General features: G+C 42.6%; 1 protein-coding gene across 1 annotated transcript; it reads right to left on the minus strand.

The window, feature by feature from the left end:
• Positions 1 to 255: 255 nt before the first annotated feature.
• Positions 256 to 25,090, minus strand: LOC117657040 (uncharacterized). Its single transcript, XM_087884856.1, has 6 exons — positions 24,981 to 25,090; positions 23,948 to 24,552; positions 23,579 to 23,693; positions 10,942 to 11,009; positions 6,381 to 6,510; positions 256 to 4,167 (listed from the first exon to the last, which is right to left on the minus strand). Exons 2-6 carry the CDS (start codon positions 24,359 to 24,361, stop codon positions 2,663 to 2,665), a joined length of 2,232 nt encoding a protein of 743 aa, XP_087740982.1. The 5' UTR covers positions 24,362 to 24,552; positions 24,981 to 25,090; the 3' UTR covers positions 256 to 2,662.
• Between the last annotated feature and the right edge of the window lie 1,045 nt (positions 25,091 to 26,135).

Below are 26,135 nucleotides of genomic sequence, written 5' to 3' on the forward strand. Positions count from 1 at the left end.
CCTCCCAGCAAAGGGGGGGAGGAGAAAGGGCAGGGACCCCTCCGGTCTCTTCTGATGAAAGAAAAGGAAGATCCTGAAAAAGGAATAGAAAGCTAAACTATGAGGAGGAAAAACCATTTTTACATAGGGATTGAGTAGGAAATTCAACTCAAGAAATGTGATTAGGAAGTTTAAGGCCCTTGGAGAATTGAAGGCAGGGATATATCATTAGACCATAAATGAAAAAAGAAAATGAAAATGAAAAACAAGGAAAGCTGAAGGCTCCATTGAGAATTTTATGCATCTTTAGCAAGTAACTACACGACTGATATTTAATTTTAAGTTACTTAATGTTATGACACATCATAAAAATAGAAGAATGTGGCCCTAATGCTTGAAAAATAAATTTTCCCCATGCATTTGTTTCCTTCTGTTCATTCCGGCCTCTTGCTTGAAAGGCAAATTGTTCACCCTGAAGCTTTCTGCATGCAGTCTACAGACATCTCTCATTATTCCATCACATCCTAAGAGGTCTTTGGCCTAAAATGGTTCCTTGATTCTGCATTCATCCTCATTGACACAGTGATTAATTTGACACAGTGGATGGAGGTTGGATTGAGGGGTCCTTGGTGCCCTCTGAGGTTTGTTGGTGCAGTGATGATCGTCCCTCGTTTGGCTAATGAAAGGTCTGCAACAACACAATCAAGCTCAGAGACCACCAAGGACCCCTCATTTCAACCGTGAGCTACACATTGTCTCCTTTGTTGGCAGGCTGGATTATTTTTGGTATCTGGACATCCCAGAGAAAGTTCCCATTCGCATTTCTGCATGTTTCATCAGGAAGGACTGAAGTAATTTTTTGAAGTAGTTCTTAATTTCATCTTATTTTGGTCCCCATTGATTTCCAAAGATCTTCCTTCTTGATTGATCCTTTGCAATGTTAGCACACCAGACTGGTTTTCATTCTCATATCCTGGAGTAGGCCTAATTTGGGAGGGAGGGAGGGAGGGAAGGAGGAGGTCAGAGCCATCATTTATTGCCATTGTAACTTCAAATGGTTACTTAATAAATTATTGTAAATCAGGGACTGCCTGGGTTGGCCAGCAGGCTGCCTACCTATGGGAACTTAATATGTGTTCACATATCCCTACCACTGCTTTCTCTTCCCTTCTTTTACACAACTCTGTGAAAGTAGTTGCCATGGCACTGAAACAAGGATAACTGCAACATAAGTAAGCAGTGTAGCCAGGCAGCTGGGAAGGCAAACAAAATTCTGAGATGCATCACCATATGTATCACCCTCAGCAAAAAGGAGCTCCTATCCCTCTACATAGGGCTTTAGTGAGACTCCATTTGGAATACTGTGTCCAGTTCTGGAGACTTCACTTTAAAAAGGTATTGATAAGATTGTGTGAGTCCAGAGATGGGCAACACAAGGGAAGGCAAAAAAAGATAACCACAAAATTAGTACAAAGAGCCTATGAGTTGCATTTTCTAACTCAGCATCACTACAACCCGGTTCTCCTTATGGTTGTCTTTCTCAGTTATTACTTGTATAAAGTGAAATGCTGGAAAAGCAGACTGTGATAATACTAAGCAAAGTAAGAAAAGCTGAAATAATAGTAAGGGATTCAGGACTAATTGCATTTCTGCCTGCAACTCTGCTCTAGTGGAATACTCATCAGAGGGAGTTACTTGAAACTGTCCAGTGTCTTCTTAAAAATGTCCAGTGAGGAAGCACCCATGCTATCTGAAGGGAAGCTGTTCCACGGGTGAATTGTCCTCATTGTAAGAAAGTTCCAGGTTGCTTCTCTCCTTGATAAGTTTCCATCCATTATTCCTTGTCTGGCCTTCAGGTGCCTTGGAAAATAGTCACCTTTTACTGCTTTGGCTGCCATGGAAACGGTGGGTCATTCTTTCTTGGACTTTGAAGGAAGCATACCTGACATTGACCCTCTCCTTTCTGTGGCAGCCCCTCAAATATTGGAACACTGCTATCCTGTCTCCCCTGGTCCTTCTCTTCACTAGACTAGCCCAGTTCCTATAATAGTTCTTGTTTTAGTCTTCCGGCCTTTAATCAGCTTAGCTGCTCTTCTTTGCTCTTTTTCCAAAGTTTCAACATCTGCTTTGCAATGTGATGACCCAAACAGGATGCGGTATTCCAGGGGTGGTCTTACTAAGTCTTTATGAACTGGTACTAATACTTCATCTGATTTTTATTCTATGCCTCTGTTTATACAACCAAGGATTGTATTCGTTTTTTTGGCTGCTGCCGCACACAGGTAATTCATGCTTCATTGATCATCAATTCCGACTCCAAGGACCCTTCACAGTTACTATTTTCCAGCCAGGTTTCAGGTAATCTGTCTTTCCTGCCCAGATGTAAAAGCTTACTTTTCTCCACATTAAATTTCATTTTGTTGGATTCTACCTTGTCTTGTTTGGATCCGAAAGGCACAATATGCATACAAATCAAAATCTATGCTGGTGGATCAGCGGTTAGAATGCAGTACTATAGGCTAATTGCCCACAGCCATAAGTTTGATTCTGACAGGGTCATGGTTGATTCAGCTTTCATCCTTCTGAGGTGGTTAAAATGAGGACCCAGATTGCTGGAGACCATATGCTGACTTTGTAAACTGCTCAAAGAGTGCTATAAAGCATTATAGACTGGTATATAAGTCTAAGTGGAATTACTATTGCTATACACTTTCTCCTGTGCGTGGATCCTTTTATGAGAAGTAAGACTAACTTTCTGAGCAAAGCCCTTTCCACACTCCATGCATTTATACGGCTTCTCCCCTGTGTGGATCCTCTCATGGCAAATAAGATGAGCTCTTTGACCAAATGTCTTTCCACACTCCATGCATTTATACGGTTTCTCCCCTGTGTGGAACCTTTCATGTGCTCTTAGGACACAGTTCTTAGCAAAGGTCTTTCCACACTCCATGCATTTATACGGCTTTTCCCCTGTGTGGATCCTCTCATGGCAAATAAGATGAGCTCTTTCAGAAAACATCTTTCCACACTCCATGCATTTATACAGCTTCTCCCCTGTGTGGATCCTCTTATGGGAAATAAGATGACTTCTTTGAGCAAAGGCCTTTCCACACTCCATGCATTTATATGGCTTCTCCCCTGTGTGGATCCTCTCATGGCAAGTAAGATTAGCTCTTCGAGCAAAGGTCTTTCCGCACTCCATGCATTTATACGGCTTCTCCCCTGTGTGGATCCTCTTATGGGAAATAAGACTACTTCTGTGAGCAAAGGTTTTTCCACACTCTATGCATTTATATGGTTTCTCCCCTGTGTGGAACCTTTCATGTGCTCTTCGGACACAGTTCTTAGCAAAGGTCTTTCCACACTCCATGCATTTATACGGCTTCTCCCCTGTGTGGATCCTCTTATGGGAAATAAGACTACTTCTGTGAGCAAAGGTTTTTCCACACTCTATGCATTTATACGGCTTTTCCCCTGTGTGGATCCTCTTATGGGAAATAAGACTACTTCTTCGTGTAAAGGTTTTTTCGCACTCTATGCATTTATACGGCTTCTCCCCTGTGTGGATCATTTTATGAGAAATAAGACTACTTCTTCGAGCAAAGGTTTTTTTGCAGTCCATGCATTTATACGGCTTCTCCCCTGTGTGGATCATTTTGTAGGATATAAGATAACCTCTTTGACCAAACGTCTTTCCATACACCATGCATTTATACCGCTTCTCCCCTGTGTGGATCCTCTTATGGGAAGTAAGTTGCCTGCTTGTTCTAAAACATGTTCCACATTCCAAACATTTGTAAGGCTTCTCTTTTGTGTCTATCACTTTTTGAGATGTAAGGAACTTATTTCCAAGAGAAGGCATGAATGTCCCATTGTAACTTTGTCCGTTGTGTCTTCTTATAGCATCTTCTCTTTTGTTTTGGCTTATATAGTGTTCTTTTACTTGTAATTTAGTTTTGATTGGCTTCACACTTTCCCCAATATATTTTTTCCTTATTTTTTCCTGTTGGGCAAGAAAGTCTTGCATCAGAGCATCGGTGGAATATGAGCTTTCCTGATTCCAATCATTTGACTGGTTTCTAGCATGGGTTTCTGGTTCCATTCGAATTCCAAACTTCTCCGTTCCATCTTTAGCATTGATCATTTGGAGCAGTACACAGGAATCTTGATTCTCCTGCCCATTATTATCTTCAAAGCAAAAGAGAAATGAAAACGATAACAAAGTTAGAGAAAAAGATCAAACCGTACAAAGTCAAGTGAATTTCCTTCTGAATTTTTCCAAAATTCTTTTAAGTTTTATGTTTGCATGCTTACAGTGGTGTGATATAGACAGGATGATTTCTATATTCATGAGTTCTGAAAGCTTTGAAAATATCTAGAAAACATCTCTTTCTTTACAATTATCTATATATGTGCAAATCTCAATCAAAGTCTGTTTTGAGTCATGGAATAAATAGGGGAAACACCCAAGGAGGAATAAGGAGAAAACTTAAGATTTATTGGGCTGGGTTAATTTCAGCAGAGACCTGTGAGAACTGAAACCATTTTGAAAAAAGCTCCTTCTTCCCCGGTGTACCTTGGAGCAGGTACTCCACTGCCTCTGTCTGGCAGCCAGGACTCCCGCTCGGGCTGTTCCTTGATCCCAATGATGAGACTTAGGAGCGAAGTCCCTTGATTGAAGCCTCCCATTGGCTTGTAAACGCTCATCGCGCTGAGACTGGAAAGATTGGGAGGCTTCAACAATGGCTATTTTGGTGCCCCAAAGTCTCATCAGCTTGCAAGGGCTTTTTGGCCGGATCTGGTACAGGCTTCTGATGGCAGAGAACAGAGGCCTAAACTACTTTAGTGTGAGATCACACAAGACGAGAAGTGCAAGATCTCACACTAATGATCTTGCGGGATCTCAGGCTGCAGTACTTTAGTCCTGTGTTCCCTACAAACTGAGGACTGCACGAGATCCAGGGCAAAAGTCTTTGAAAACAAAGAGGCCTCCCCTTTGTTTCCAAAGCATTTTGCCCTGGATCTCGTGTAGGCCTTGGTGAGCAGAGAACAGAAGCCTAAAGTACTCTAGTGCGAGATTCTGTGAGATCAGTAGTGCCAGATTTCCCACTATTGAGCTTGTGTATCTCTCACTATTTTAGGGCTCTTTTTTCTGCAAATGCACCCAAGCAGGCAAAGGAACCGACGTCTCGCTACATCCTCGTAACGTAAGTCCGAGCAGAGTGGGGTGGAGGTGCAGGTACGATGATTGTTGTTGCAATGCCTCTGCTGCCATTTGTAAGTGTGAATGACGGCCGTGGTGTTGTAACATTCGTTATTTCAGGACTAGGAGAGAGCTAGATCGTAACTTCGTATGGTTGCTTAGTGAACTGTCGTAACTCGGAGATCACCTGTATCCTAGGATGCTCTGAGTCATATTTCATGAGGCCTTTGTTCTTGAATTGGATTGGGAGAATGCTCTTCCATGGCCCGAGCGTGAAAGTTCTATTCCCACACAATTTGGGGAGGTTTCAGAGAACAAATGACAAACACATTCTTCTCACATGATCTCCAGAGGACACATAAAAGCACACCTCATTATTCTCAGCCTCCACAGATAAGTTCAAATAGAAATGGAAAAATACAGATAAGGAATGCCCCAAAAGGACCTCAGCAAAGAGACACTGACTCTTTCCTTCCTTGGGGTACGAGAAGGCCAGATACTTCCCTTCTCCCTCCCAGGAGACAATATCTGATTAGTGATTTTTTAAATAAAAAGTAAGTATAATCTATCTTCTTTTTTTTCTTTTTTTTTGTAAATATTTTTTTTTCAAACTTAAACATAAAATATAGCTTTCAAGAGCAGAGTCTCGATCTGGTCATAGATGATTACCACGCTTACATTTCTTTAACAAGCTCCGTTCACAATTTCCCATTACATCTTTTACAAATAAAAATTCAAAACATAAAAGAACAAGTTTTAACATAAATTTTAACATCTTCCTCTAAACAAATCCATTATATCAATACAATTTTAATTTCAAATTAACTCTCACTCATTTTTATATCTATATTTCAATCTTAATTATATCTTGTTCTTCTTCACCTTAGCATCAGCTAAGCGATCAGCATCAAAAAAATTTTTTAACAATATTCTAACCTCTTATTCTAATTATTTACCCTACAATTTTATCACCACAGATCTTAATTTCAAATTCCATACCACTCCATTTTTATTACACTTTATAAGACCAAGTTGTATCTAATTCTTAATCTCTTGACCCTTTCCTCGATTCTTAATATCTTAAACTTTATCAATTTATCTTTGATTTTATCCCACTTATCATCTATTACACTTTTAATGTTACACAGATATAATCTGTCTTCTTGAACTCTCTGATTTGGGACAAGAAAACTCTTACCCAGAGAGACCACGTTCCTATAGTTTTCAAGCATGACTTCCGAATGCAGCGCTTTCTGGTCAGGATCCAGCTGAGACCATTCCTCCTCAGAGAAATAGACAGCCACCTCCTCAAAGGACACAAGACTCTCCTGAACACGGAAAAAAGAACAGAATCAAGATCACATGAAGTATTAGTGCCACTTTAGAATGCCTTGGTAAGATCACACTTAGGAACTTTGCATCCAGTATTAGTTGCCAAGATGTAACAAAGATCTTGGGACTCTAGAAAGAGTGCAAGGAAGACCAACTGAGACGATGAGGGGACTGGAGGCTAAGACATACGATGAAAAGGTGCAGGAACTGGGCATGGCTAGTCTAGTGAAGAGAAGGACCAGGGGAGACAGGGTAGCAGTGCTCCAATATTTGAGGGGCAGAGAGGAGGGGGTCAAGCTATTTTCCAAAGCACCTGAAGGCCAGACAAGGAATAATGGATGGAAACTGAACAAGGAGAAATTCAACCTGAAAATAAGGAGACGTTTTCTTACAGTGAAAGCAATGCAACAATGGAACAGAAGTTTCATGGGAGCTTCATCACTGGGAGCTTTCAAGAAGAGACTAGACTGCCAAAATGTCAGAAATGGTGTAGTGAGGTTGGACTAGATGATTTACAAGGTCCCTTCCAACTCTGTTAATCTGTAACTTAGGAGGCTGATAAATTAAAAAGGAAAGGTGGTCCAGCAGTTCCTGCCACTGTCATACGTTTATTCCTAATTCTTGAAGGACTTTAAAAGAAGTGCTTCTTGTAAAGGCAAATTTGGAGGAGCACCTAGCAGAACAAGACAACCAGAGGAAGCTATGCTGGCTGACAGCAACTTCAACCTGCTATTCTGCTCTCCATGTTGTGGAAGGACACAAAAATAACCCAGTCCAGGCTTCCGGTTTGGCTTCCGTCGCCGTTAGACGGTCTTTTGAGACCGCCAGCCCCGTTGCCCGTAAAGAGCCGCCTTTAAAGCTGAAAGGCGGCTCGAAAAACTCCATTTCCTCAAGGAAATGCTAGATAGAGCAGGCGAGGGCAGGTAGAGCCCTCTGCGAAGTCCTTAGAGTTTTTGTTTTACTCTTGGGGACGAAGCAGGATGAGGCTCCCTATTTCCGCTCGCCGCTGCTCCGGGCTTCGGGAGAACTCTGCCTTTTTGCAGAGCCAGGCGATGGGACCAGACCAATTAACGGAATTAACAGATTATCTGAACAAGTAGGAGGAAATCCGGATCTGGGATCTTAAACTGCAAGTATTTCTAACCCCAAGACTGATTCTAAAAGTAAAGGAGAATGAAAGGAGGAAAAAAGAGAGTTTAAAATGGCGACTGGCTGAGGCTTGTGAAGAGCTGAAAGCGAAAGTCCTTCCGTTTGAGACGTTACAAAGTATCTAAAACAATAGCGCTGGCTAGGAGTGAAGAGAAAAAATTCTTATTTTATGCCTCTTCCTTCTTAGAGACTTGATATTGATATTGTCTGGAGAGAAGTCTTTTTCTTTAAAAAGGGCAAAAAAAAAAAAAACCTTTGTAGGCAGGATGGCGTTAAAACTGACAAAGCCAGATAATCAAGCTGTAGGGGGGGGGTTTCCCCCATTTATAAATCACATGATCAAGTTGTGAGCTTGCAGACGCAGAAAAATGGCTTTACAGACCTAAGGGAATTTGTACTGGAAGAGATGGCAAGACATGATAAGATTGTGAATCAGAACCTTGAGAATTTTAGACAGGAAATTAAAGAGTTGGTTCAACAAAAGTATGATATCTTGAAGCAACATATGAAAAGTTTCTTAGATGTAATTATGAAGATGGATAATGAGTTCAATTTAGAAATAGAGTCTAAAATGAAGGAAGGTGATCATAAGATTTATAACTTGGACAATAAAATAAAAAGAATTGAAAATGATTTAACAATGATACAAGAAAAAAGCCCAGAAGCAGAGCTTAAAAAGTTTAAAAAAACAAAGGAAGCTGACTATAAGACTTACAATGTAGATAATATAAAACAAAGAATTGAAAATGAAGCCACAATGATGCAATTCAGATTCATGGAATTTGCGGTCAGAATAAGGGGAATACAGGAAGATAAAAGACAAGATTTGAGAAAGATGTCTGCTGAAGTTCTGGCTGGCATTTTAAAGGTTAGTCCTGAAGAGGTATCCTGCAAGATTGATAAGGCTTACAGAGTTAATTCTTGGGTGGCAAAGCAAAGGCAGTTGCCTAGAGATGTGGTGATTTACTTTACTGATAAAGAAATAAGAAATGATATCGTGCAAAAGTCTTTTAATTCCACTCTTGAAATGCATGGAAGGAAGATTTGGATATTTAAAGAGCTGCCATCCAAGATGTTAAAAGACAGAAAGAATTTCGGATTTTTGGTGACTGAGCTAAAAAAACAAAACATCCCATTTAGGTGGGATGTTCCAGTTGGTATAATATTGAGATATCAAGGAGAAAGATATCAACTGTGGGGGCACCCGCCCTCTGGAATGAGCTACCCCCAGGGATACGACTAATCCCGGACCTCCGGACCTTCCGCCGGGCCCTGAAGACTTTTTTATTTCAGCAAGCCGGACTGGGTTAAAAAATTTTAATTGGGTGCATTTTATGGGTAAGGGGTTTTAAAATTGGAGAAGCCAAAGATAATTTAATTTTGTTTTAATTGCATTTTAATATTTGTATTGTTTGTTTTAATTTTGGCTGTTCACCGCCCCGAGTCCTTCGGGAGAGGGGGCGGTATAAAAATTAAATAAATAAATAAATAAATAAATAAATAAATAAATAAATAAATAAATAAAACAAAACTAAATACTGTTGAAAAAGCGGAAGAATTTTACTACAAGGTTTTTAAAATGGGTTCAACATCTCCATGTATAACACACGAGAAGAATGAAGAAAAGCAAAATCAACAAGAGATTGAAATCCAGGCTAAGCAGATGGAGGTGGAGTAATGGAAAAACAACAAGTTACAGAGGCCTTTGTGGATGAGTCGCTTTTGGATTCTCCTTCAGAGGTTACAGTTGGACTATCTATAAATACAAGAGAGGCAGTTCTGGATTCTACTGTGATGACTTATCAAAGTATAGACCAGCATGGAAATCAATCACTTGATATACAACTCATAGAAAGGCAACCAGGATGGAGATCTAAGCCACAAAAAGTTAAGAAAAGAAGAAGCAGGTCCTACAAAAATAAAAACTTTTAGACTAAACAACAGTGTAATGCCAGTTACGTAAGAGACGATTGAATATATGAAAATATAGTTGACGCAAAGTATTGGTTTATACTATTTTGATGAGAGTGACAGATCTCTGCAGTGCTGTACTTTTGGGATGTGGAAGATGGCCTTAAATTGAGTGGACTGGAACTTTTTATTCTGGACTTTTTGACAAATGGATTACGTTTATGTTGAGCTATAAGGCAAGAGAACTATGGGATTGGGGCATGCAGAAGATCTGGCTGTTACCCCAACATGGTGGTTGGAATTAATAATCTAGATGGAAGACATTATAGAAGACACTATATGGAATATAAATATAAAGTCACTCGGGTGGTTTTTTATATATGAAAACATTTACTATTGATGGGGGAAGAGGGTAATTGAAGATACCGAACATACTGTTGGAATTAGGATGTGATGTTACCCTAACATGGGTAATGGAATTAACAATCCAGTTGAGAGATATTACAGAAGATGTCATATGGATTACAAATTTAAAGTCATTTGAGGATTTTATATATATATGTAAATATTTTTTTAGTGGTGTGGGCAGAAGAATAAAGATAGTGAAAATATTATGTATGGTAAACCTGTAGGAAAGTGGGTGGAGATAGATTAGTTTATTGATTGTTTAGTTTAGGAAAAGGGATGTTATGTTATATCAATATATGTAAAAGATTTGAATTAAGAGATATATGTATGGGGGAGGATGAGCTGAAATTGCTAAATTAGGATTTATTATATAATTTTACAGCTGAATGTTGTTTTGAAATGTATAGTATAAGGGGGATATAATAATATTGTTAGAAGGGTGGAGATAGGTTAGTTTACTGATTGTTTAGTTTAGGAAAAAGGATGTTATGCTATATTAATATACATAAAAGATTTGAATTAAGAGATATATGCATGGGGGAGGAGGAAATGGATAGATTATGAGCTGAATAGATGAAATTGCTAAATTAGGATTTATTATATAATTTTACAGTTGAATGTTGCTTTGAAATGTATAGTATAAGGGCGATATAATAATATTGTTAGAAAGAAAGGGTCAGTATATGGGGGGTGGAGTAAAAGGATGGTAAAGTATTATATAATCTGTTATTAACTTGGGTTTTATTTTGGAGAAGCCATAGGGGGAGGGGAGGGGGAGGGGGGGTTAGGGAGGAGGGGGGAAAAGAGGGGGAAAAATTTGTATTTGAAAAACTTCTTCAATAAAAAAAAAAATAACCCAGTCCAAAAAAGGGGGGGGGATAGTAGGAGAGAGAACTCTGTACACCCACTTCACTTCCTGAAGGCGAGAATACAAGTCTAATAACTTTTCCTTTTCTTACTTGATTTAGAGGTTCAGCCACTGTTTGATCGCCGTCATAAAAACCAGAAAATTTCATTCTTTGTTTCTCTGTAAGGAATAAATAATTTCAAAATAAATGATTAATAAAATATTTATTTTATTGATTTTCTTAGACAATTTATATGCCGCCTATTCGCACATGACAACTCAATGTAGCTTACAAAATATTAAACCTATACTAAAATAATAAAACTAATAAAAGGAGAATTATATAATACATTTAAAATAATAAAATCACCCCCACCCCTGGCAAAAGCATCTCACAGGAGCCGTTTAATGGGCTCCACCCCGCTCTGGGTTTCCCAGGCCCACTGGCAGGACCAGGTCTTCAACGCCTTCTGGAAGTGCTACTGTGGGGGGGCCATTCTAATCTCTGGGGGGATGATGTTCCAGAGAGAGGGAGCTGCCACGGAGAAAAAGACCTTAATCCTATTGTTCTACAAACCCTACGAGCCCCTGCCCTTTGGAATGAACTGCCCCCAGAAATTCGTAAAATCTCTGATCTCATTGTATTTCGCTGTGCCCTCAAAACCTTGTTGTTCCGCCAGGCGGGGCTATCAATATAAAGATTTTAATTGGTTTTTAAAAAGGGATTTCAAATTTGGGGTTTTGTAACTGAGCCTTTTATTTAATAATTTTAACTACTTTTAAATTTTGTTTGTCTTGTGCTTTTAATCAGGCTGTAAACCGCCCTGTGTCCTTTGGGAGAAGGGCGGTATAGAAATAAAATTAATTAATTAATTAATAATAAATAAAAACCTATGAATACAGAATCAACCCCTTCAGTGCTAAGTTTCAAGAAGTTCAGTGAATAGAATAGAAACAATATTTTTCTGATTGTTTGGAGTGGAATAGATCTGCACAAGAAGAAAGTGAAACTAAGTGTGAGGAGGAAGGGGCAAGCAGACAAGCAGTACAAAATGAAAATGAAACTTTCTGAGCACAATACTGCACAGCCACAGACAGACAAGTCTTTGGATCTTTTTGTATGTATGACCTGAGGTTTATCACATTCTTTCCTTGGAGGAAAAAACCTATAATGACAGCAGGCCATAAAAGAGACCCCGTTTGGCAATATTTTAATGAAGTTCCTTTACCTATCGGTAAGGCAGGCATTCATGCACAATGCAAACACTGCAACAAAGAAATGCAAGGCCTGGTGGCCCAAATGAGGCAACATCATGAGAAGTGCTGTGATGAAGATGACCAAAGAAACACATTTGAACAGGCAGGATCTTCAGGTTGGTAAACATTTTTACTGAATCGTATTTCTAAAGACTGCCTTGAACTGTCATGTTTGAGCAAAATTATATTTCTTATTATTACTGCATGTTACTGTCATTTGGTACAGTTATGAAGAAAAGCAAATATTCCTTTTGGGGCAGTGCTGTATACAATAAGCAGAAATTGTATAAACAATAAAATAACAGCATTGACTTTTTTGTTTAGGGGAATTCATGGATTCTGGAAACTCTCCACCTTCAAGAAGATCACCATCCTCCTGTTCTACAGTTTCAGAGTTATCCATCCAGGATAGTGCTTCATTAGCATCATCATCATCAGACACCCACAGCCACATATCACTATCACCTAAAAGAAAGAAAAAACCCTTCCCTCCTGGAACCACCATAGATAAGTTTGTGATAAAAACTAGCAGATTAGAAAAAGAGTTAATGATGAAAAAATTGCCCAGTTTGTTTATGCAACAAACTCTTCTTTCCGTCTGACTGAGAACCCACATTTCATTAATATGGTTCAGTCACTGAGACCAGGATACAGTCCACCCAGCAGAGCAGATGTTGCAGGGAAACTGCTGGATAAAGTGTATGACAGAGAAATGGAGCAATGTGCAACAGCTCTGGAGGGTAGAATTGTTAACCTAAGTATTGATGGGTGGAGTAATGTCCACAATGATCCTATTGTATGTGCTAGTATAACAACAGAAGAAGGGAAAGTCTTCCTTGCACAAACAATTGATATGTCAGGAAATGTACACACAACAGAATACTTACAAGAAGTGGCAGTAAAAGCTATAATAACATGTGAACAAAAATTCAAATGTCTAGTACGCAGTTTGGTCACAGACAATGCTGCAAATGTATCCAAGATGAGAAGAAATTTAGAAGAGCAGGAAGGGAATACAAAGCTAATAATATATGGTTGCAGTGCTCATTTGCTGCACCTCTTAGCCAAAGACTTAAGTGTTCCAGAAATAAAGACTAATGTTCTTGAAATTGCTAAATACTTCCATAACAATCATTTTGCTGCAGCAGCTCTGAAAAGGATGGGTGGAACCAAGCTAACGCTCCCACAAGATGTTAGATGGAACTCTGTGGTGGACTGTTTTGAGCAGTATATCAAGAACTGGCCTATTCTGATGACAGATTGTGAACAAAATCGAGATAAAATAGATGGTACTGTCATGGCCAAAATCCTCAAGATTGGGCTTAAGAGAAATGTTGAACATATGCTGAGCATCCTGAAACCCATCTCTGAAGCTTTAAACAAAATATAGAAAAATAGCTGTTTTATTGCTGATGCTGTTGAAATTTGGAAGGAACTGAGTGAACACTTAAAAACAGAACTACACATGGACAGAATTAAATTACAAGCATTAAAAAAACAAATGGGACAAGTACTGTCTCCAGCTCATTTTTTGGCAAATATTGTCAATATCCAGTACCAGAGTCAAAACTTAAGTGCTGAGGAAGAGGAGTTAGCTATGACATGGGTATCCAGCAATCATCCATCTGTAATGCCAACTATAATAAACTTCAAAGCTAAGGGGGAACCATTCAAGAAATATATGTTTGCTGAAGATATTTTAAAGAAAGTCACACCAGTGAACTGGTGGAAGTCACTTAAGCACTTGGATTTAGAGACTGTTCAAGTAATGATTTCACTTTTAACAGCAGTAGCTTCTTCTGCAGGCGTTGAAAGAATATTCTCTTCCTTTGGACTCATTCATCCTAAAATGAGAAATCGTTTGGGACCCGATAAAGCAGGAAAGCTTGTTTTTCTTTTCCAGATTATGAACAAAGAAGAAGATGAAGATGACGCATGAGTTACAGAGGACAGTATTTAAGTTTTTCATGTGTAGGCTGGGCTGACAGTCTAAGTTTCTTAAAATATATATATTTTGTTTAGCCAAATTAGTTAACAAACATGGATGTTTGTTTAAGCAAATAACATATGCTGTAATGTTATTGTTTCAGTTGAATAAATCTATTTAAATTGTTATTATTAAGGTAATGATTATTTTTCTCCTTCCTAAGTACAACAGAAAAGTTGTCCAAATATGAATGATTAACCTATTAAACTGGGGATAAAAAAACTAATATGAAAAGTTGTTATTCTAAAAATCTTCATCTACTTGCATATTAAAGTTATACCAGCAAGAATTAGTCTTTATGTAGAAAACTATGATTTAAATCAAGCCTTACTGACTAGTGATTTAAATCGTGATTTAAATCGTGATTTAAATCAGTTTGATTTAAATCAAATCCACCCTGGTGGCCAATGACGATTCTGTCCCAAATCCAGGCCTGAATCTTGACTGGCAGGGGTCCTACCTGTCAATGACTCCTTCAGCTTCAATCACAACAATACACGAGCACACAATAGATACAAAGTTATGGTAAACTGCGCTAAACTTGATTGCAGAAAATATGACTTCAGTAACAGAGTCACTAATGCCTGGAATTTATATATATATAAATTATATATATATATAATTTCCAACTTGTCTCCAATATTCCCTTTTTGGGGAGCTGGTGCGCTTATGCACTTGCCTTAGAGACATCTTAGGAATGGGGTGAGGTCGACAGTAGACGGTCTAAGGTTAATGTTTGGGGGTTATATATATATATATATGTGTGTGTGTGTGTGTGTGTGTGTGTGTGTGTAGGTCTTTGGTTATTCGGGTCTTCTCCCACGTAAAATTGGAAGTGTCTTGGCGACGTTTCGACGAAGTCTCAGTCGTCATCTTCAGGCTGGTGTTCTCGGCTTCGTGCTTCCAGGAGCAATGTAAGATCGCAGCTGTCTCTTCCTTTTAACTGCTAGTGGGGGTGTGAGCTGATTGGGTGGGGACTTGGCTGTGTTCTGATTGGGTGGAGGTGTGTTCTGATTGGTTAAGGGCTTGGCTGTGCTCTGATTGGATGTGGGATTGGTTGTGCTCTGATTGGCTGGGGGTGTGTTCTGTTTGGGTGGGGGCTTGGTTGTGCTCAGCTTAGTCTGAGTTGCAGGGGGATTTGAGCTAGTGAGCTGCGTTGTTGTTGTTTGGTTTTGTGTTTGTGGCCGTGCGAGCTCTTCATGGTGGGTGTCAGTCTGCTTCCTGTATGGATTGGAGGGGTTTAAAGTGGCTAATGATGCGGCTGCGGTCTGGCCTCTGGTCCTTGGTCGTGGCTCATTATCAGTGTGGTTTTGAGTCTGCTTTCTGCGTGGATGTGTGGTGGTGACATCCTGTGTGGCTCTCGTGAGTGTGGGTCTGGTGTCATTCGTCGTGTTAGGGATTCGTTTGTCAATAAGGGCGGGTTTCCAAATGGCTGGTAGGCGGGAGGTATCGTCTCGTTTGTTCATGCTGTGTGGGCGTTTTTCTATCTCGATGGCTTCTCTGATTATTCTGTTGTTAAAGTGTTCAGTTTTGGCGATAGTTCTGGTCTTTTTAAAGTCAATATCGTGTCCTGTGGCTTTAAGGTGTTGGACCAGGGAAGAAGTTGGTTCCTCTTTTCTGACTGAGTTCTTGTGTTCTTCTATGCGTGCACTTATTCGTCTGTTGGTTTGTCCGATGTATATGGTGGGGCAGGCGGTGCATGGGATTTCATATACTCCTTGATTTTCTAATTCAATTTTGTCTTTGGGGTTCCTTAGGATGGTGGATATTTTTTGGTTTGTGCAGAATGCTGTCTTGATGTTATGTTTGTGGAGGATTTTGCTTATTCTGTCTGTGGTGCCTTTTATGTATGGGAGGAGGGCTTTGCCGTTTTCTTGTTCTCTGTCTTGGATTTTAGTGGGGGTTTCTTTTTGGATTAGGTTGGTGATCTTATTTCTTTGGAATCCATTGGATGTTAGTACGTTAGTGAGAGTGTGTAGTTCGGTTTTTAGGTGTTGTTCGTCAGCTAAGCGTTTTGTTCTGGAAATGAGTGTCTTGGCTACAGAGTTGATCTGGGCAGGGTGGTGGTGTGAGAGTGCGTGCAGATAGCGGTTTGTGTGTGTTTTCTTCTGGTAGATAGTGTGTCCTAGGGAGCCATTGGATTTTCTGTAGACTAAGACATCCAGGAAGGGAAGTTGGTTGTTCGCTTCTGTTTCCATGGTGAACTGTATTTTGGGGTGTAGGCTGTTGAGGTGTGTGAGGAAGTTGTCCAGTTTTTCTTTCCCATGTGGCCAGATTATGAAGGTGTCGTCTACATATCTGAGCCAGAGTTTGGGTTTGTGATCAGATTTTTCTAGAGCTTGGGTTTCAAAGTATTCCATATAGAGGTTGGCAATGACAGGTGAGAGGGGTGATCCCATGGGTGCTCCTTCTATTTGTTTGTATTTCTGTCCATTATAGATGAAGTATGTGTTGGATAGGCAGTGGTTGGTCAGATCTAAGATGTGCTTGGGGGGGTTATATTTGTTTTGGATAACTGTCATTGCGTTACGTAGGTTAAACCTGGCTAGAAAGAATATGCACAGAAAAGCCTACGAAAAAGAATATATATATATATATATATATATATATATATATATATATATATATATATATATATTCTAAGGTTTTCGCGGGTGTTTGTATGTAGGTCTTTGGTTATTCGGGTTTTCTCCCGCGTAAAATTGGAGGTGTCTTGGCAACGTTTCGATGAAGTCTCATTCGTCATCTTCAGGCTGGTGTTCTCGGCTTCGTGCTTCTAGAAGCAATGTGTGTGATCGCATCTGTTTCTTCCTTTTAACTGCCAGTGGGGGTGTGAACTGATTGGGTGGGAGAAACACAAAGAATGACACCAGACCCACACTCACGAGAGCCACACGGGATGTAACCACCGCACATCCACGCAGAAAGCAGACTCAAACCCACACTGATGATCAGGCACAACCACAGACCAGAAGCCAGACCACAGCTGCATCATTAGCCACTTTAAACCCCTCCAATCCATACATGAAGCAGACTGACACCCAACATGAAGAGATTGCATGGCCACGAACATGAAGCCAAACAACAGCAACACAGCTCACCAGCTCAAATCCCCCTGCAACTCAGACTAAGCTGAGCACAAGCAAGCCCCCACTTAAACAGAACACACAACCATCCAATCAGAGCACAGCCAACCCCCCAACCAATCAGAACACACCTCCACCCAATCAGAACACAGCCAAGATCCCACCCAATCAGTTCACACCCCCACTGGCAGTTAAAAGGAAGAAACAGCTGCGATCACACACATTGCTCCTAGAAACGCGAAGCCGAGACAACCAGCCTGAAGATGACGAATGAGACTTTGTCGAAACGTTGCCAAGACACCTCCAATTTTACGCGGGAGAAAACCCGAATAACCAAAGACCTACATATATACCGTATTTTCCGGCGTATAAGACGACTTTTTAACACATGAAAATCTTCTCAAAAGTCAGGGGTCGTCTTATACGCCGGGTGTAGTTCTCCTGTAACCAGGCAGACCAGCCCAAAAGGCTCTGACGAGCCTTAAATGGCTCTGGCGATCCCAGCTCTGGTGATCCCAGCTCTGACAATCCCAGCTGAGTTCCCTGCAACTCAGCTGGGATCGCTAGAAACCACATAAAAGGAAAAAAGTTTTTTCCCTTTTACTCTGACGATCCCAGCTCTGACGATCCCAGCTGAGTTCCCTGCAACTCAGCTGGGATGGCCAGAGCCATGTAAAAGGGAACAAGTTTTCCCCCTCCAGCTTGCTTACCTCAGCTGCTAGTCGCAACGCTTGCCTTGCTTTGCTTGCCTGAATCTATTTCGTTGTTTTCGCTGCAATCAGATAGGACACAGAGCGGCTGAATGTCCTGTACCTCCGGTACGAGTACAAACCCAAAAGCCGGCTACGGGGGTAGCGACCAGAGGCCGACCACGGCAGCCACAAGAACGTACCCAAGCACTTCAAGGACCAAAGTCCGTCGTAGATCATCAGGTTCGTGATATTACACCAACCACTGTGGCGGGGAGATTCCCGGTGGTGTCAGGGGACAGTGATGACAACGAGCCGGAGGACCCTATGGTGAGCAAAACTGTGTTCCCTTTTGTCATACCTGTGGTGCTGAGGAATCCCCGAAACACAACGGGTTTTCAGTATGGTGCTTTATAATAGACACTAGATGTACCCGTTGTCTGGTGCGGAGAAGTGTGGTGGATGCTCTGGGCCTACAGATAAAAAAGCTAAAAGTTCCTGTGAAGTTCGAACAGATGGACGGGTCATTATTGGGGGGGGGCGCCTGCTAACCACGTAACTGAACAAGTGTTGTTGGTGATAGGTGAACATCAAGAGTCCATCCAGTTTATTGTGGTTGAAAAAATGATAGAGCCAGTTATTCTGGGTCTCACATGGTTAGATAAATGGCAACCTCACATCTGGTGGGAGGGAGGTTATCGTAAGCTTAGAATCCCTTTGGGACCTGCTGTCCCGTCCCCTGCTTCTTCAGTGGGACAGTCGAATGAGGGACAGGACAATAGCTGTGCCTCCACAGAGGTGTTGCTTACACCGGACTTTCCTATAGTTTACCAAGACCTTTCAGCCGTGTTTAGTGAAGAGGAATGCGAAGTACTACCCCCCCATCGGACTACGGATTGCGCTATCGAGTTGGTGCCTAGGGCTAAGTTACCGAAACCTCGGATGTATTCCATGACCCAACAAGAATTATCCGAGTTACGACAATATATCGACAAAAATTTAGCTCGAGGTTTCATCGTCCCTAGTAGATCTAGGATGGCTGCCCCAGTCTTCTTCAGGGAGAAGAAGGACGGTGGGGTTCGGTTATGTGTTGACTTCCGAGATTTGAATGGAGTATGTATAGAACATCTATACCCCCTTCCGCTTATGAAGGATTTGTTAGCTGCGCTATCTACAGGACGGGTATTTACAAAACTCGATTTACAGGAAGCGTACTACAGAGTACGTATCAAACAGGGCGATGAATGGAAGACCACTTTTAACTGCCCTCTTGGTAGCTACCAATATAGAGTTATGCCGTTTGGACTTCAAGGCGCTCCAGCGGTGTTCATGCAGCTTATCAACGAAGTTTTGCATGAACATTTGTCTAGAGGAGTTCTTGTTTATTTAGACGACATTCTAATATATACGCGCACCTTGGAAGAACACGTTGTGTTAGTCCGTCAGGTTTTAGAGAAGTTGTTAGCGGCTAAACTGTTTATAAAGCTTTCGAAATGTGAGTTCCATAAGTCGAAGATAGATTACCTCGGGTACAGGATCTCAAGCGATGGGATAGAAATGGATCCACGTAAAGTCCAAGCTATAGTTGAGTGGCAAGCACCGAAAACCAGGAAACAACTCCAAAGTTTCCTTGGTTTCGCGAATTTCTATCGCCAATTCGTCCCTGCATTTGCCGCTATAGCACTACCGTTAACAGACCTGTTACGCACTAAATCTCCTGTGATAAAACCAAGACCAAACCAGTTATTGCAGTGGACAGCTCAATGTCAAAGTGCGTTTGAACAGTTGAAATATCTTTTTACCAGAGAACCAGTACTTAAACACCCTGATCTGTCTCGTGAATTCATCGTTCAAGCCGATGCTAGCGACGTTGCTGTGGGAGCTGTGTTACTGCAAAAAGATGAACAGGATAGGATACGCCCTTGTGCTTATACCTCACGTAAATTAAACACCACAGAGCGAGGGTGGGCGATCTGGGAAAAGGAGGCCTTCGCTGTCCGTTGGGCTCTACTTACATGGCGTCACATCCTGGAAGGGGCTACTATCCCATTTGAGGTATGGACAGACCATAAAAATTTAGAGGCATTACAAACGCCTAGACGTCTGTCCCCAAAACAGCTGCGCTGGGCACAATATTTTCAAAGATTCAATTTCAGACTCAAATATGTGCCAGCAGGAAAGAACTTCCTCGCCGATGCACTTTCTCGTATGCCACAATATAACAGTAAGCGCGAGGAAGTAGTGGAATCTCTTATACCACCTATTGAGAGTGGGCATGCAGTTGCGGCGGTGTTACGGAAAGAAGCGTCCTTCTTAACGAATCTTCGGATAGCTATCAGCCAGGATACGTGGGTAAATCAAAACCAAACATCAGTAATCTTACGAGATGGGTTAGGGTGGAATGGGGATTGTTTATACATTCCAGAACCGCTTCGAACTACAGTTTTAAGACGGTGCCATGATGCCAAACCAGCAGGTCATTACGGTTTCCTTAAAACACTTCACCTGATTAGACGTCAATTTTGGTGGCCACGAATGCGTGGTGAAATTGAACGTTATGTTAAATCGTGCCCCACATGCGCGGCAGCAAAACCATGGTCAGGAAAACCACTTGGTTGATTACAATCGGTGGCTGATCCTAGTCGTCCGTGGGAGGAAGTGGCGATGGATTTTATAGTAGACCTACCGCCCAGCAATGGACATACCGTTATTTGGACAGTAGTAGATCTATTTTCAAAGCAGGCGCATTTTATACCCTGTCGGGGTTTACCATCTGCCCGACGATTGACAGACATGTTTATACAACATATCTACCGCCTTCACGGGGTCCCGAAGCGTATTATATCAGATCGAGGTGTCCAGTTCACCGCCCAGTTTTGGAGATCTTTCATTCACAGGATAGGGCCCATTCAAGGATTAAGTTCAGCCTTCCATCCCAGTACAAATGGAGCAGCTGAACGGGCTAATGCCGCTGTGGAACGATATCTACGTTGCTACGTTTCGTATCAGCAAACTGATTGGTCTGCCTTACTCCCGTTCGCTGAAGTCGCGTACAACAATATCAGCCACCGTAGCACGGGATTTTCTCCTTTCCAAATCATCTATGGAAGAGAATTCCCTGCCATACCTGAGGTAGAACCTCCAGCTACAGGGGTATCTACACATTCCGGTTGGGCCGACAAGATCCGACAAACGTGGCCAGCGGTAAAAACGGCGCTTCAAAAAGCAGCAAATGAATACAAACTTTATGTTGATAAAAAAAGAGCCGACCCAAAACCGTTTTCTGTAGGGGATCACGTGTATCTATCGACAAAATACTTGAAATTACGATTACCTAGTAGGAAACTAGGTCCCAAATACATAGGTCCTTTTCCTATAATACGTGTGATCAACCCTGTCACTGTCATGCTTAAGCTACCTTCACTGTTAGGAAAAATACATCCTGTTTTTCATAGCAGCCTCCTTAAACCTGTCAAAGAGGAAAGGCCCACACATCAGCCTGTTTCCCCGGGACCGAGTCATTCAGATCAATATGAGATAGATAAAGTATTGGATTCACGTCTACGTAGAGGCAGGTTACAGTACTTAGTACGGTGGAAGGGTTATCCACTAGCACAAGCATCTTGGGTAGCAGCTCCAGACGTTCATGCCGACCGGTTGCTCCGTCGGTATCATCGTAAATATCCAAATAAACCAGGTCCCAGTGGGTAGAACGGTTGCTATGCTAACATCTTTATTTTATTTCCTGCAGGTGGACTCCTGGTAGAGAGGAGCCGCCTGTCGAGCCTCGGTTGGGTCTCGCCATCACTAGGGAGGACGACGAGGAGGGGGCGAGCTGTTGGACTCTCCGAGGGCGTGTCATCAGCTGTTTGAGAAGTCTTTACCACCCGCACACAAAACGAAGCAAACTCTTTCATCGGAGATGGGGGGGGCATGGTGTTTGCAGATGACGCTGCCTTGTGCTGTAACAGAGACGCGCTCCTCCTACAGGCCAGCTTGAGGAAGGAGGGATGATGTTGACTGTTTGATTGTTAATTGATTTATTGTGCTCCTCCTTCAGGCCAGCTAGGGGTGATGTTAACTGTTTAATTGCCACTTGATTTATTGCTGTGTATATAAAAGGCGCTACACTGCGATTGCGTGTAGCGCTAACTTTAAACCTTGTTTCCGGCTTGTGCCTTTCTCCTGCCTGTGTTTGCTGTGCTGAACCTAATTAAAGGATTGCAACTGCTTTATTCCGTTCTGGTGTTGGCTTGTTTCCAGTGCAGTTCGGTGGACTGGCCGAGAGAGATGGCTTCTTAAGAAGAGGGTGGACCACAGACTCCTTCAAATGCTGGGGCACTGCCCCCTCCTGTAGGGAAGCATTAATGACTGCCAGTGTCCACCCACCTGTCATCTCCCAGGAAGCTTTCCCAAGCCAGGCGGGGCATGGGTCTAAAACATAGGTGCTTGCACCCACCCATACTCCCTAGGATCCTGTCCACTTCCTCAGGAGCAACAGGGTCAAACCGTTCCCCAATATCAGAGCAAGAACCTGCCTCAGAAGCTTCCACCGGACCAGCAACCACGCCGGCATCCAACTGGGAACAAAGTCGAGCGATTTTGTCTTCCAGAAAAACCATAAATACCTCAGCATTTTAAGCAAAAGAGATGTCAATTGTGCTTTGTTTCAGCTTTGTGGACTGTGTAGTTGGCAAACAGGTTTCTTGGTTATGAATAGCATGCAAAGCTAGGAACCAGCGAATTAGTGTCTAGCACTTAGTCTGAATTCAATTCGAGATTGTTCCTCTGCATTGTAAAAGACTTTGTGCTTGCTTTTTTTCAAAACCAAGTCCATTTATTTGTAATATGCCATTTGCACATTTCTATACGCACTTTCTGACAAGTAAGATAGTTCCATTGAGTGAACAGGGGAACATTTCAGAAATAAGCAGGCATAGAAATTATCCCAAAGTGCTTTTCAAAAAGCAATGGGACTTCCTTGGTTTCTCCTTGAAAATGTTTTGCTTCTCATCCAAGAAGCTTCTTCAGTTCATAACTGAAGAAGAACTGAACTAAAGAAGCTTCTTGGATGAGAAGTGAAATGATTGCACCAGTTTTGGCTGTCACGATATACAAAAGATGTTGAGACTCTAGAAAGAGTGCAGAGAAGAGCAACAAAAATGATTAGGGGCCTGGAGGCTAAAACATATGAAGAACAGTTGCAGGAATTGGGTATGTCTAGTTTAATGAAAAAGAAGGACCAGGAATGACATGACAACAGTGTCCTAATATCTCAGGGGCTGCCACAAAGAAGAGGGAGTCAAGCTATTCTCCAAAGCACCTGAAGGCAGAACATGAACCAATGGATGGAAACTAATCAAGGAGAAAAGCAACCTAAAACTAAAGAGAAACAGTGACAACAATTAACTAGTGGAAAGATTTGCCTCCAGACGTTGTGGGTGCTCCAACACTGGAGGTTTTTAAGAAGAGATTGGACAACCATTTGTCTGAAATGGGATAGGATCTCCTGCTTGAACACTGGGTTGGACTAGAAGACCTCTAAGGTTCCCTCGGTGGACCTCAATATCCTCCTTCCCCCAAGAGCAGTAGGCTCACCTGAAGAGGGTCGCTGGGCAATTATCTGTAGATGCAATTAGTGTGGAGAAGTATAAATAGGAGGAGGTATTGTATAGGAAAGAAGAGAAAGTGAAGGTAAGACAGATGGGTAATGGGAAGATCTTCAGTTACCTCCTAAAGTGTCCCGACTTTGATCCTTCCAAGGGATCCTCCTGAAAAATAGCTCCTGGGGAGGATTTGATGGGTTCTTCTTTCCCTCAGGATCTCTGATTTCCACAGTGCAGCACTTCCAATAGGAAGAAGGAAGAAACAGAATTAATGTACATCATACGATGACGTAAAATGGATTCCTATATTCGGAACACAGCCTCAAAGCCCCCAATATCCATCAATGTGGTTATGTGAGAAATATGAGAAAACAATGGAACAATGTCTTACTAGAATACGTGGGACATTGCCACATATTATCACTGTCAGAGAGGTTTGGGAAGGAGGGGTGAAGTATTCAAACAGATTCTCTATTCTCTATTGAACTCTTACCTGCAACTCGACTTGCTCCTTCTGTTCCTCCACCTGGCTCAGAAGGAAGCCTTCCACCAGGGCCACCGCCTGGGAGCTGGTCTCTGCTCCATACTCCCGCACCCAGCTCTCCATCTCTGGGGGCAGAAGAGCCAGGAGCTGCTCCAGAACCACCAGGTCCAGCATCTCAGCTCTGGTGTGCTTTTCTGGTCGCAGCCATCGCCTGCAAAAGCCATGGAGTCGGCTGCAAAGTCCTCGGGGACCCTCAGCCTCCCGGTATTGGATGGAGTTCCAGGGCTGAACTTCTGAAGGGAGGACGGTTTCCTCCTCCAGGATCTCCTGCCCAGTCCTTGTCCAGAGCTTCCGCCCCTTCTGAGGCTGAGCAGCTGAAGGGCCTTTTCCGGCTCCCTCCTTTCCAAAAGGTTGTGTCTCCATCCTTTCTCTGTCCTGCAGAGCAACTGCAAATGGCTCCAAGCACTCTGGTGGGTCTCCAGGTGCCTTTTCCTTCACGGGACCATTTCTGGGGCTGCAGGACTGATCCCTCCAAGGGATTCCGCTCTTTTTCTTCTTCCCCCAAGAGAAAAGTTTGCCTTGCAAAGACCACAAATGGCTTCCAGTTTCTGTATCTGAGATGGGAAGAAAAAACAAATAGCAAGAATTAGAAAGTGGAATTCAGCCACTGAGCGACCTTCCCCCAACCTCCCCGGAGCCCCAAGAGGCTCATCCCAGCGCAGGACTGAGGTGCCCCCGAGCAGGGCCGGGAAGGAGGCAGCTGGAGAGGCCGCCCCGCTTCTCTCCCCCTCCGGAGACAGGGAGCCTGGTGCGAATCCTGCCTCCTCCTCGCCCGGCTTCTCTCCCCTCCTGCTGGGCCTCCGCAAGGCCGACCCTCCCCTCCCCCCACTCGGGCTCTTCCTCAGACAGGGGGCGGGAAGGATCCCCCTGCATGGAGAGGGCGGCTGGGGAGCATGGGACCCGGGGTGGAAGCCGGAGGGGGGCCAGGGGCGGGTCTCTCCCTCCTCCGCCTCCCTTTGCCCGGGAAGAGCCCCCAACTCACCCGGGGAACGTCTGGATCTCCCCCCGCCACTCTCCCGTAGCCTCTCCGCCTCCTATGGAGCCCCAGGGGTTAAGGCGAGCGAGTGCGGCGTCCTAGAGCGGCAAGTATTTGTTATATCATTTCCTTCCCAGCCTCCTATGGAAAGGCAGCTGTGACGTTCACCCTCCGCTGGACCAATGGGGAAGCGCATGACCCTACCTTCTTTTAGCAGAGAGCTCCCCCTGGTGGATTAGGGGCAAAGTGCCAGGATTGTAGAAAGGGCGGGAAATACGAGCGCGTCTGAGGGGAAGGGAGAGGGCAGGGATGATGGGTTTGGGAGTAGAAGGAAACGGCCCTCTCAATTTCTTTCTCCATCTTCCTTTCCTTCCTGTCCAGGAACCCTCTGTGGAGATGGAGAAAAATTTCTCTGGAGGATTTGAACTCGCTTCCCTCAAGGACAGCCGCCCTGAAGGCTCCACAGAGATTGTGGGAGGCCTCCAAAGGGTCCAAATCCTGTCAGAAACAGCCAGAAGAGAAGGACCAGGAGGCTCTGTGGGAAAGACAGCTTGTGTCTTGCGGTTGTTGGGAGGCAGATGGAACACAGGCAGGAAGGCCACAATTCAGGAAAATGTTTTTATTTCTTTTTTATTTAATTCAATACATGCAGCTGCCCTTCCCACACTATTCGCTCAGCCTCCCAGCAAAGGGGGGAGGAGAAAGGGCAGGGACCCCTCCGGTCTCTTCTGATGAAAGAAAAGGAAGATCCTGAAAAAGGAATAGAAAGCTAAACTATGAGGAGGAAAAACCATTTTTACATAGGGATTGAGTAGGAAATTCACCTCAAGAAATGTGACTAGGAAGCTTAAGGCCCTTGGAGAATTGAAGGCAGGGATATATCATTAGACCATAAATGAAAAAAGAAAATGAAAAAGCAAAAGCAAAACAAGGAAAGCTGAAGGCTCCATTGAGAATTTTATGCATCTTTAGCAAGTAACTACATGACTGATAGTTAATTTTAAGTTACTTAATGTTATGATTCATCATAAAAAAAGAACGCGTCCCTAATGCTTGAAAAATGTATTTTCTTGCTTGAAAGGCAAATTGTTCACCCTGAAGCTTTCTGCATGCAGTCTACATTGACATCTCTCATTATTCCATCACATCCTAAGAGGTCTT

This window comes from Pantherophis guttatus, chromosome 2, assembly GCF_059756535.1.
Source record: "Pantherophis guttatus breed Tessera chromosome 2, ASM5975653v1, whole genome shotgun sequence".
Taxonomy (NCBI): domain Eukaryota; kingdom Metazoa; phylum Chordata; class Lepidosauria; order Squamata; family Colubridae; genus Pantherophis; species Pantherophis guttatus.

Bases quoted from the DNA above. Each gene is read 5' to 3' on its own strand.
- LOC117657040 (XM_087884856.1), bottom strand. From the start codon at position 24,361: ATGGAGACACAACCTTTTGGAAAGGAGGGAGCCGGAAAAGGCCCTTCA. The intron at 23,694-23,947 runs GTAAGAGTTCAA...TCCTATTGGAAG, and splicing joins AGGAGCAAGTCGAGTTGCAG to TGCTGCACTGTGGAAATCAG. The intron at 4,168-6,380 runs GTAAGAGTTTTC...TTTGCTTTGAAG, and splicing joins TAGGAACGTGGTCTCTCTGG to ATAATAATGGGCAGGAGAAT.